Here is a 13,618-nt window from a genome sequence, read left to right as displayed (position 1 = left end):
AGAACAGTGGTGAACCTTCCCAGAAGTGGTCGGCCAACCAAAATTACCCCAAGAGAGCAGCTCTGACTCACCCCAGAGGTCACAAAAGACCCCACAACAACGTCCAAAAGAAGTGCAGGTCTCACTTGCCTCTGTTAAGGTCAGTGTTCATGACTACAAAAGAAAGTGGGCAAAAATGGCCTGCCTGGCAGAGTTCAAAGACGAAAACCGCTAGTGAACAAAAATAACATTAAAGCTTGTCTCAATTTTGCCAGAAAACATCTTGATGATTCCCAAATACTTTGGGAATTTTTTGGTTATTTTTAATATAACTTCTTAGAAAAGTGTGATTATTGTCAAAAGTACAAATTCATATCCACATTTACTCATCTTGACTCTCCCGTTATGGCTATAATATTTATCAACGATTTATGAAAAATAAACGTTGTAAAGCAGTAAAGTAATCAAGAACAGAATAAAAGTGGAGTCACAGCGTTGGATGCAGCCACACATGTGACGTCATACCGGAAGTTACAAAAACAAGGAAGTAAACATCGCTTGCGCTCGGTGCCTTCAAATCTAAAATGAAAATGGATCATTGCACAACTAAGTAATGTAATATTAAGCAGGACGAAATTAGATGTGAAGCGACTACCTTACACAAGCTCTTGTCAGAAAAAAAAACGAGTTTGGGGCGCGAAGACACCGACTAGTAAGTTAAGTCACACACTGTTGGGAATACAAGTAACTAACTTTGTGGTTGTGGAAGAAAATGTACGTCTTGGTTTGCGTTACGAATCCCCGCGCAATATAACATATACAAAGAAACTGTATGGTATATATATATATATATATATATATATATATATGTGTGTATACATTGTTTTAGCTATGCAACACTTCCACTCAGGTGTGTGTGTGTGTGTGTGAGTCTGCGCGATCGCGCGTGCGTTGCCTTCGTGGGAACTTGTACTTTTGCGCTCATAATTACAGTTAATCATCCGAATTATTATTTGACAACAATAAATGCTATTGTGGGGTTTTGTTCTGACAGGTGAGGTATAATCCAAACACTTGCATAACAAAATGCGAGACCATGGGAAAATATACCATGATGTAGATGTGACGTCATGACAGTTTATTAATGTGGTGTTAGTATGCGGAGAACTACATTATTACATAAGAGTACTACACTGCACAACAAATCTGGTTGGTGTTTTGAACATTTGGCTTCCCTTCATATAACAACATTAAAAGGGAACATATGAGAATGTAGTAGAAGCTGTTACAAAATTGTTGCAGATTCCAAACTAGAATAGATTAGTACCTTAATCAGCATTGCCATTCTAATCTATAATCATTGCATGCATTACTCCTGTTGCTGAGTATAAGACATGCAGGATGTTAAAGGAGGTGAGTGCGGGTACAGGCATCAGCCTACAAAGCCAGCACTTATTTTAAGTCAGTAAACAAAGCGAGTGTGTTTGCACACAAATAGTTCCGTGACTGCAGATTAGGTCTTCCTGTTTCCCCTGCCCTTGTAAAGTGATGTGCTCTTGTAAAGCTTGTTTCTGTGTCTGCGGACTCCCTCCAAACAGTTCACATTCCGTTTTGGGGATATTATATTAGAGGGAATTCGTTCTGGGTGTGTTGAACTTTCCATTGTGCAAATATAAGACATTCTCTTTTGCCACCCAGATATAGAGTATTATAAGCCTTCATGGACCACAAAGGAAAACCTTCGGAAGGAGCGATGAGATTGGAGGAGCTGCCGCAGATGGATGGAACATGCGATGCATGCGAGCCTGATGAGGCTCAACTGGCCACGCAAGTATGCAACACCTGCAGCTTTGCCTTCTGCTGTGTGCATGCTGACAGACACGCCTCCAGCAGACATCATCTGCTAACGCCATATTACCATGAGGGGACGCAAGCCACTGGACTTGGCCACAACAGAGACTCTGGAATTGTACACAGAGACAAGGAAGAGGTTTTGATCGGGTTGCCGGATGCACAGGGTGCGGATCTAAGTCAAGCAACACTCGCAGATGAGAGCGGTGATGCTGAGAATAGTCATGGATCCAAGAATGGCCTGCTGATGGACGCAGAGTTTAGAGCTGAGGGTTCAGAAGAAGGGCAGGAGAACATAGCTGCCGGAGAAGCAGTGAAGAGGGACACTGTGACAGTGGAAAGGCTACGCTGCACGGAGCATGGACAGGAAGGTTCCCTCTACTGTAAACCAGATGAAAAGATTATCTGTGTTCTGTGTGCTGTGCAGGGTGAGCACCAGGACCATGAAATTATCACTTTGCATGAGGCTTACCTCTGGCAGAAGGTGAGTCTTTTTTGGCCGCTCAATTGTGCCACAATAGCACTGAAAGTCATGTTGCCGGCTACACTTTCCATGTAAAAGGTTTAAAGAAAAGAAATGCCTGGTGGGCCATATCAAGACTCTTGCCGGGCCTGATGTGGCCCTCGGGCCGCAGTTTGCTCACCCCTGATTTAGAGGCATATTTTCCCTAAATATTGGCTTATTTTGAATGGTATGATTAGATTTATATGCATAGTATAAAAATAACTTCTGCTCACACCATTGCATTAGTATATTGACTTGGACTATACAGCGACAAAATAGCTCTTTTTTTATGAAAGCTGTAAAATGTGAATTTTAATATCATCAGTATAGTCCTGCTTCCATTTGGCTTGGTCCCAATTACCACTTCACCCTTTGTCCTGTCTCCAGATGGCTTACAGCAAGGCATTGCTGCTGGTATTGTACAGCCAGCCAATGTTGTGCCATATTTTGGTATCAACTGCATTATTTAAAGCTCAAGGAGCGTGCACACACTAATTGTTTTTATTCATCTTTCACTCACGGAAACGAGCACTGGTGAGAAAAAAAACATTGCATTTTAACGGTGTTTGTTGTGATTTGAATAAAAGGATATTATGAATCAATAATGTATGCCGCAGAACAGTGATTGTGGATTTCATGGATGAAGCATCTTCAAATTACAGGCAAGATACTTCAATATCCAAACTTGTGCAAATCTTAACACAGTTTTATTTTTGCTTTTATAAAAAAAAACATAAGCATGTATGGTTGTTGTACCAGAGGGAGACAGAATGTATAAAAAAAACAGGAAAAATAACATAAAACGAAGATATTAACAAGAATAGAATGGAAGAATATGAATGAATTAAAACAATGTGCAAAAGCCAGAAACTGCACTTTTTAGCAGAAAAGTACAGAAAAATAGATTCACTTATAAAATATACAACATAGAAGCAGTAGCCATAATGGTGTGTTGGCTGTCGAAACACACTGCCGTCCATCCTCTGCCCTGCGGCTAAGCCTCTGAAAAACAGAAGTAGAGCACATTGGCTGCAGTGCTTTCTCTTCCATCAGGGCCACATATGGATTGGCGTGAGACAAAGGGGGTCACTCTTAGCCCAAGGCTGTGTTATTTATGTTGAAACTGCTCAAACTTTTGTCCCGCTTCATGTTTCTTTATGTTCCTGTCAAAGAATCACCTAGTATTGTCAGTATTGTGATGGAGAGGGTCTTTACAGTTTCACTGTAATTGAATTTCACAGGCGTTTGTATTAATATGTTGTATCTGCTGTTTGTGTATATGTTGTAGAATAGACAGGGTTACGACCTGTTGGGGTGTACACGAGAAATGGGAGAGAAGATCACAACCAAGTGGACAAACCCTAAGGTGAGTTGAAAATTCTACATAAACAGAGTGAGTTCAACAAGCTCGGTGAAGCCGCTCACGGCAATGTCTCACCATTCTTGCCACCCACACGCTGCTCAGAACAGATGTCGCAGCAAGTTCGCCACAATTCTTGCCGTCTTTAATATAATCTCCTACGCGGAATCATTTGGTGAAGAAAATCTCCCATTGTTCCCATTGCACTAAATCCGTGAAATTGCCACAAATGTATTAAGGAGAAAGCTTTACTTCCATAAACACACACTGAAATGCGTGTGATGTTGTGCTTTTAACATGTCGCATTTTTCTGTTCATGCGGATGAAAAAAAAAAAACGAAACAAAATTTGGCATCATACCCTGCCTTGTGTACAAAAAGAATGGTTGAGGTGTACATACATACTGTATACACACATGCAGTACATACACATACATACGTGACATTGAATGGCCGTGCTATTACAATATGAAGAATGCATACAGTTTTGTAGTACCTATTATCATTCATTCATTCATTTTCTACCGCTTATCCTCACGAGGGTCGACGGGGGTGCTGGAGACTATCCCAGCTGTCTTCGGGCGTCGCCAGCCAATCACAGGGCACATATAGAACAAACAACCATTCACACTCACATTCATACCTATGGACAATTTGGAGTCGCTAATTAATGTAGCATGTTTTTGGAATGTGGGAGGAAATCGGAGTACCCGGAGAAAACCCACACATGCACGGGGAGAACATGCAAACTGCACACAGAGATAGACGAGGGTGGAATTGAACCCGGGGCTAACCACTCGATTTCCGTGCAGCCCCTACTTATTATGAATGATAGGTTATATTGCTTTTAAACTAAAGGTAAACAAATAGGTCGGCGTTCCCAGCTATTAGGTGTGCTGCTTGCTTTTTGTTCAACTATTACAAAAAACTTGTATTTGCTGTTTTTTTTTCTTTTCTTTAAATCCACGCTATGCGTTTATCGTATTTGTTTTTGGGGGTGAGGGGGATGTGGGCTAAATGTAGACGCATTAGAGAGCCATTTTTCATTGGCGATATATCGGCCACAAATTTGGGCACTGCAGCGGTGGAGATTAGACGCTACAACAGCGGAGACAACAGTAGGAGGAAGTAATCAGGAAGCGATTATGTCATGAAGCTGCTGAGTGCCATCTTTTACCCCCGATTCATATATTTATCATGCTATGCCTGAACCGGGCTCCTGCAGATGTAATAACAGTTATTGTATTTGAAACTCAGGGGTGATGATATTATTGTGTGAATGCTGATTTTGGTCATAGTCAGCTTCCGCTTTGACTTTCCAGTATGTCTATGATAACAGTCATTTTGACATTGTCTTATATAAAAGAAAAATAAGGTGGGAGGGAATACTCCGACCAGATTTTCTCTAGCTGTGGCTTAATCCCTTGTGGACCAAAATCAGTTAATTGAATCAAGGATTTAGAGGCTATGTTAAATGTATTTTAAATGGTGTTTAATATGTATAACACATTCTCATGAATAATTCATGGAAGCAAACTTTTGATAGAATGTAGTTCCATGCAACACAAGTAACATTCTGAGTAATTGCGAGAGCGACGATATCGCCTCTTACTTGTCAGAAGGCAGGTGTACGTTATCTTTCTTTTTTTTTGTGTATTGTGTTAGTCTTATCAGACTCCCGGACACTTCATATTGATGATGCTTAAACTGTAAGTGTCCTATTTTTCCAAATGTAAATATAATGGCAACTTCAAGTAAAGAGATGGCAGCTTTTTTAAAATGATCATCTGTGCGTTCTGGGTTTCTAAACGCGGTGATGAAAACAATATAATACTGCGATAACTGATAAAGTATAAGAGTACAAATTGACAGAAACACAGAGAACATTGTAGTTTTATAATGCATAATGTGGTTCGGGTTATCGGTTTGTATTCCTTTGCCATTAATCATGCCATACTTGATACCGATCATTTTTTATTCTGCTATAAATATAGGTAAATTAAGATTAGGTTAATCGGATGGTACAAAGGAGTTGGCTGCAATTTGCAGCTATTCAAATGTATTCCTAAGCAACCGCAGCGGCAGTCCGCCATGATGCGGCGAGAAGGGTCAGTGTAACATGCAAACCATTCTATAGCTGAATTTTCAAGTCAACATTGCAATCCATCAAGTAGCTTGACATGTTACGTCACTGACTGCTTCTCAAAGTCAAAGTGAGCGTCAAGGACAAGGATGTACAGCTACTGTAGATTCAGGTCAACGTGCAACATCCAAAACGGCTGTCTGCTCTCTCACCCACCTATATAGTAACTGGGTCTGTTCCCAGTGGGGAGAGGACAAAAAACACAGGAGAATTGTTAAGCGCCTGCAGGGATGAGACCTATGAGAGGTGGCATGTTGTAGAAGGTTAATTTGAGTAACTAGCAGCTGGCAATGCATTTGACTTTGTGTCTTATCATACTGAAATATCATTGCTACCCCAAGGACTGCTTTGGACATAATCAGTCATCTGCCATTCCACTGCAGGGTTCCAGGGCGCTGGCTAAAACCCACTTACCTGCTTTCTCACGGAGCCCTGGTAGAGATATTATGTGGATTTGTCAGTGTGTCCTCTCTGCACTCCCAAATGTCAGCTCTTGAATTATTATGCATGGCAGGCGAGCATCAGAGTGATGGCTCTTGGTGAGGAAAGGTCTGTGTGCACGAGAGATAGTGAAAGAGCAAGACAGAAGTTGCAGAAGTTTGAAAGAACCGTGTTGTATTGATGACAAGGAGAAAGGTGACTCTATTAAACATGAAACTTACTTTATTTACATTGTCTGATTAAATAATTCGGAGCGTGTCTGTAGCCACAAACTTGCATGTGTGCATGCGCTGCATTCATTTTCTCTGCCTCATAAAACCGTCAAGATCTGCAGATACATAAAATCTGTCTTTGGGAAGCGAGGCTGAGAAATAAACAGGAAAGGTAAAATAAATTTGACTGGTGGTGTTTTTTTATTTTATTTTTTATATACGCACATCCGTTGATACTTTTTCTTCTCCTGCTCTGCTTCGTCCTGTCGCTGATACTCCCCCTACTTTTCCTCTCGCTAACCCCTTTCTCCCTTTGCGATGTAGGCCTGTAGCCCTGCCTCTGCTCACAGAATTTTAATTGAGTATCATTCCCACAAAAGGTGGCTTGGCTTGTTACTTGGTTTCTCTCTAAACCAGTGAAAAGGTGTTATACAACAAGAATGATTTTGTTCTGTTTCGTCTCCCTTTTTGAAAGTATCCCCTTTGTATCACACTAAGACTTATAAAGAACTGGTGTTCCTGCTGTATTTTCATTTACTGTAACTAAATTTAGTCTTACGGTATCTTGGCCTGGATGACAGAGAATCTATATCGACATACAGTACAAAGAAGAGCAAAAAAGAAAAAGGGCAAAATTTGACATTTATGATGTTTACACTGACTTTTTTGGTAATGGTAATGGTTTTATTTCATTTGAACATGCATCAGATTACAATTGAATGCATCCCATAATTAGTTCACAGTTCCACATGTCCAAAAGGAGTAGGAAGAAGCAAAGCTCATTAAATCCTACCCCTCAATCTGGTACTTTTACAATCAGTAACTGTTACATTTGTTCACTTCCTGCTTTCCATAATACAGTTTAAGTTTTTTTTTTTTTTTTTTTAAATGTACCTCATACTGTAGTACGAGGTGATGTGACCCTACAATGCCATAATGGGTACCATAGTAAGTGTCAATATAGTGATATATATAGCACATCATGACTGGTCAAGACTCTTCATCCTTGTATTTAGCAAACATCAACTGCTTGTATTGTTTCTTAAATTGACTCATCGTTGTGCATTGAGTTCCTTACTCAATCCATTCCATAGTTTGATTCCACATACTGAAATGCTATGGCTTTTTAACGTAGTCCTAGCATATAAGTGTTTCAAATGTACTTCTTCCCTGAGATCATATTTCTCCTCTCTTGTAGAGAAGTATTAGATGACATTTTTAGATAATTGGTTATTTTTAGCGTTATGCATTATTTTAGCTGTTTGAAGATGAACTATAACAGCAAGTTGAAGTATTTGTGATTTTAGAAATAAGGAGTTAGTATGTTCTCTGTAGGCGGCATTATGAATTATCCTTACTGACCTTTTTTGCAGTACATTTAGCGAGTGAAGATTGCTTTTGTAGTTATTACCCCATATTTCCACACAATAAGTAAGATATGGTAGAACCAGAGAGCAATTTTAGTTTTTTAGTTTTTCTCAATCATCTTGAGACATGTAGAGCACGACCTCTTTTGTCAATGAAAAGAACAATTTCATTCATTCATTCATCCTGAAAGAGCTCCTAATAATTGTTTCATTTAATTATTTTAATTAAATGTATTCATTTGTGTGATGGCAAAGAGAGCCGTGATGTTTTTGCACTCCCCCTTCCCCCATTCCCATGGTATTGCATTTTTCATTTGCACTAATGAGTGGCACAACCTTTTATGCAGTCATTCACAGAGCACGCCATAATTCTGTTTGAGTCTATTGCTTTATCGCTATCGTGTCGATCATGTGAATTGTCAACAGGACATCTGAGCCCCTTTTTCTTTTACAGGTAGCTACAGAGTCCAGCTTCCTTTTTTCTGAAGGAACTTTCTTTCACATGTTCAACAGATTCTGCTAATCAGCATCGTAACTGAGCAAAGGCCGATATTTGTCTTTGATTTTCATTCAATACCAGCTCTGCAGTGTTTGTCATGTTACAATAATAGTCCCCCTGCACACGGACACACACACACACACAAGTACAGTAACTTGACTGTGTTGCTATGTTCTACCTCTGCGGATAATTTCTCTCTCATCCCACATTCCTTATTTCCCGTCTAACTCTTGTTTCATGAGTAGAATCTCCTGAGGCCTCATTTTATGGCCTCAACTCACAGCCATGCAAATGAAGATTTGCAAGCTTGACTGCATTTTTCTTGCGAGTTTTACACATTATCAGGGAAACCGTCCCTAAATAAAACAAAAAAAACAAAAAGCAACCGATCTGGCATTGAGGCGCCTATCAGAGCTTGAGGCCTAACGGACTCGATGGGAGGTCAGCGAGGTCAATGTGTGCGCAGGAGGTCTTGGAGATTGGTAGTGGTAGTGAAAGAAAGTGTCAGATCATGACAGATAAGATAATAAAGGCTATCAGATTTATGTTAGAATTCCTTTTGTGGCTTAGCTAATGGGCAGAGCGTTGTTCTAAGATTTATGCTCACCGCCTCTTTCCACTTACGTTCACTTCAAAGCAAGTGGCAAAGGAGAACGCAAGCGGTTGTAATTGCTGATACTTTTAGTAAATACAATACTTGACAGACAGCATTTTTCAGGTATTTTATAAATTTGGCAGCTTACCAGATACACATTTACAATTAGGAATATGCTGGAATCAGCGTTGTACTTCAAAGTTTATTTATTTAAATGAACTTTCTTCTGTCGCTTCTTTTTGTGTGTGTGTTTTTTTGATGGGTGGCGCTCGTTGGGATGAGTGACATGTCTTTCATGTTAGTCTCCAATAAGACTGGAAAAAATTGCTATATTTGTTGCTCCTTTTTTAAAAAAAGAATCTGAAGGTGTCTAAATACTTGCTAAACATCGTTAGGATGGCCAGATCTGATTTTGATATTGGATATCGGGCAGATATCAGCAAAAAAAAGTGTCAGATTATATCAGTCTGCATCTAAAATCCTTACTATAGACACTCCAATACAAGCAGTCCCTTCCAGACTCCAGGTCAGGATTAGGAGTGATGTCGAGCATACTTACTTGAACAAATTGTGCTGAGATATCTTAAATTTATTGTTTTTCTTTGTCTTTCTGTTCTGTTCTCATTGGGAGTGACCAGGATAGATAGGATCAGGAACGAGTACATCAGAGGGACATTACGTTATTATGATATTATGTCCTGAGGAGAGATAGTGAATATATTGGTAGAAGGATGCTGCGTTTAGAGCTGCCAGGTAGGAGAGGAATAGTAGAGGAAGACCGAAGAGAAGGTTTATGGATGTAGTGAAGGAGGACATGAGGGTAGACAGATACAGAAGACAGGGTTGGATGGAGGAGATTGATTTGATAATACTTATAATGGTCCATCCATACATTTTCTATGCAGCTTATCCTTAATAGTAATGGTATCTATAATAATAGAAACAAATTCCTCTTGCACAAGGTTCAAGGCTACCGAAGGCGAACAAGATCAAGTAGAATAGAAAGGATGACAGATATGGTTATATGGAAAATAATCCGCTTTACTGCACATCAACTGCAACAATGATATAAGTAGGAATCCTCCTGTGGAACTTTAAGGTGTTTCATGTCATGGCATTTTCCTCAGAGGCATCTGTTTATTGAGGGTGTTTTTTTTTAAAGTCGTGAGTCAAAGCTAAAGAGATCCAAAATGGGAAACAGAGATAGATTAAACAGGTATCGTACTGAGCACTTCAATTGCTTTGGAAGCCAAACAGATGGCCTGTTGTGGTAGAAAGAGCCTCTGAGGTCTCCGTCTACAGATGGGATGCATGAAGTTTACCTCAAGGGAAGCTGCTTCATGCTATCAATTAGCTCCTGCATCATAAAGACCTTTTGGTGTTGTAAAACAATATTCCCTTTTTCCCGTACTGGTCAGAAGCTTATATTAGTACAGTAAAGTCTCGTTATATCGATATTCTCGGGAGTCGGAAAAAATACCGATATAACCGGACTATCCATATATCCGATCCTGCGCCGAACTGCATTAAAAGTGGGCGGATCTTTGATATGGCATGTAATTTTCTCCTTGAGTTCATGGTTTGCATATCTAGCATGCTTTTGTACTACAATAAATTTTGTACTACAGTAAATAAAAATAAACTTACGCTGTAGTGATTACCGGTTACCGGGACATAATTCACCCCGGAACTATCGATAGGGAAGGTGTTGCCACCCGGAGGGGTAGGCGCGAGGGACGGGTGTTTTCCGCTGTGTGTGCTGCACTCTGGTGGTGGAAGTGTGAAAAATAAAGTTGACTGGAAGCAGCCGTTCGCCGTGTTCTTTTTTGGTATTGAAATCCTTAAGCAAAGATTGATTTAAGCTGCTTTTGTATCGATATAAGCAGACCAAATTGGCTGGCGGGAGATGAAAAGGGCATCCTAGTAACCGGATTATCATAATAACCGTGTATCGTACTAACGGAGCTAATTATATCATAAAAGACTAGAAATTTGCCGGGAAATGAAAATAGTATCGTAATAAGTAGTAATTCGTTTTAACCGATATCGATATAACGAGACTTTACTGTACATTCACATTTACACTGTGTTTAACGGAATGTTGTTGTGCTGTAAAATATGTATTGTTTTTAACTACAGTATTACAATTACATCCATAAATATTTGCATCATATATACAAATCTAGATTTGCCAGACATTTGTAATTAAATTATTGAATATGGCTGTATGGATTTGGTCATGGAGAAGTAGACATTATTTATTTTTACAGTTACCAGTACTCACAGATCAAGAACTCGACATTGAATGATTTAGAGCCTGTGTTTTGATTTTGTCTCTTGAGATGCTTATGGATTAATTGATATGTAAAAAAGGTAAAGCCAAATTAGACAATTATCACCCTTTCCTTGCCCTGGGAAGTGATTACCTTGCTTCATTGCACTTGTTTGACTTATGGCAAGATGTGATTATATTATCTTATCACATTTGCTTTTTACTTTACTCACCGAAGTCTATGAACCGGTCTACATCAGGGAGATGCTTGCCTGAGTGCTATTACTGTGTTTGTGTAATATGTCGGCACAGACTAATTGCACAGGGGGGAACCAAAGTTCTATTTAGTCCCTTTTAACTAGATTGAAATATGCAGGTGATGTGCACATTCTTTGTGCCACTAGGATGATGTATCATCTTCGTCAAGTGCTAAGAATAGCATTTGGTGAGGAGTTTATGTGTATTATTTTTTACTCAAAACCTCCACAAAGCTTTGAAGATGATCTGATTATAGGACTTCAAAATGCGATGTCCCTTTCTGAATGTGCACTTATGTGCCATAAATTAGCAGCATTATTGATTAAGCCGCAGGGTTCAAAGCGTATGAAAAAAGTAGTGTCGTATAGTCCGGAATCAACCATTATTTCCTCTTTATGTTGAAATATTTCAACAAATTATTGAATTACTACATTTTGAAGGAGAAAGTTTGTCGCTTTGATTATTCATTCACCAAACTTGAATGTGCTTCCTACAGATGTCTGCAGAGCAGATGGAGGTGTACGTGAACACCCAGTTCGATGAACTTCGCAGATTGGTACATCTGGAAGAAAAGAGGACCTTGCACCTTGTAGATCTCAAAGAAGCGTTTCTGACTGCATCTGCTGCAGAAAAGATTGCCGAGATCACTGTCCAAACCAAGCGCCTCCAAGAGGAAATGGCCAGCATTACAGAGCAGCTTTGCATGCTGGAACAGGCTCCGGTGTCCACAGTAGGCCCTGTCCTGGCAACAGAGGACTTCGCAGAAGCACCAGGACCTGTCCGTAGATTAATGGTAATCTTTCCTCCATTCACATTATGATTCTTATCCTGCTCACACATCAGTATTGGTTCTGCCACTGTGGAAAAGGTTAGCAGTCAGACACAGATGCTCACTGTGTGCCTCATTGAGCGTACCCATAATAATTATCATTACTCGGCTTGTGTGGCCATGGCTGGGAACATTACGCCTGTTGTGGGTAATGTCATTTCTTACAAACTACCTAAAGGAATGTGTCAAATGTCCACATGAATCTACGTGGATAAATGTTGCTCTGAAAAGGTTGTAGCGACTAAATGCCAGAATTCAGCGCCATCACAAAGGCGATACATGATAGCCGAGACATGGAATGACATACTGTTGGTATGTGAAAGTTCCCTGTCCAGTTATACATGGTAATTACAGGTGTCAGATTAAAACATGAAACAATTTCTCGTTCTGAAAAAAAAATCTTGCCATAATAAATAAATTAATTAATCACACGATAAATGAAAATGAACTCAATAATTTTGCCGGTCTCTGTATATTGCCAGGTGCATATGTTTCTGTTTTCCTTTTCCTCACCTCCAAACAGGCAGGAAGAACGTTTACTCTGTGCTTGTTTTCAGCCCCCGTACGTCTTTGCTCCATGATGCAAAGGCTTGAAGACAAGTGAGCCCTCTTGTCAGTCATGTAGTCTCTTTGTGTCTGTGACGAGAGGTGGGGCGGCTAGCATTGCAAAGAAGAGTGAGGCGAGCCCAACAGGTAAAAGAGCCAGTATGCCAAAAAAAATAAAAATAAAAAATCATGGAAAAAAAAAAAAATCCATCTCTGTGTGGAGTTTGCATGTTTTCCGGGTACTCCGGTTTCCTTCCACATTCCAAAAACATGCTAGGTTAATTGCAGACTCCAAATTGTCCATAGGTATGAATGTGAGTGTGAATGGTTGTTTGTCTATATGTACCCTGTGATTGGCTGGCGACCAGTCCAGGGTGTACCCCGCCTCTCGCTCGAAGACAGGCTCAGGATAGGCTCCAGCAAATGAATAAATAAAAAAAGATACTGACTATTGCACAGGTGTGCCTTAGTCTGGCCACAATAAAAGGCCACTAAACAATGTATCCCGGACTTTTCTGGTGCATCTTGTAGACCTGTTGTACTCAAAATCGATCCTTAAATACATTCCGTTGCACTCTGGCGCTACATAGAAAATATAATTACCTTGACCTTTTAGTGGAGGCAGCGTGCCCCAAAATTGAAAAGTTGTCTGCCTCCCGATGAAGCCATGATAACTGGTGTTTTTTGTAGTGTGGGTCTGACGTTCTCTTGATGATTTATAGTAGTTTATGTGCAGTTCACAACTTAGCCCGGGACATTGTC

At 39.9% G+C, this 13,618-nt stretch overlaps 1 protein-coding gene across 1 annotated transcript in view; it reads left to right on the top strand.

Moving 5' to 3' along the window:
* The first annotated feature begins 497 nt into the window (after positions 1-497).
* The window catches only part of trim44 (tripartite motif containing 44), a 46,482-nt gene continuing 33,361 nt past the window's right edge, over positions 498-13,618 (top strand). Inside the window, exons 1-4 of the mRNA XM_058076014.2 lie at positions 498-691; positions 1,678-2,314; positions 3,624-3,701; positions 11,978-12,274. Of these exons, the coding sequence (XP_057931997.2) occupies positions 1,700-2,314; positions 3,624-3,701; positions 11,978-12,274 (990 nt within the window). The 5' untranslated portion in view covers positions 498-691; positions 1,678-1,699. The remainder of the gene's footprint in view (positions 692-1,677; positions 2,315-3,623; positions 3,702-11,977; positions 12,275-13,618) is intronic.

The sequence above is a fragment of the Doryrhamphus excisus genome, linkage group LG1 (genome assembly GCF_037039965.1).
Source record: "Doryrhamphus excisus strain RoL-2023G ecotype Guam linkage group LG1, RoL_Dexc_Guam_v1.1, whole genome shotgun sequence".
Classification (NCBI taxonomy): Eukaryota; Metazoa; Chordata; class Actinopteri; order Syngnathiformes; family Syngnathidae; genus Doryrhamphus; species Doryrhamphus excisus.
Note: the sequence above shows the minus strand (reverse complement) of the source record. Positions and strands in the feature narration are given on the sequence as shown.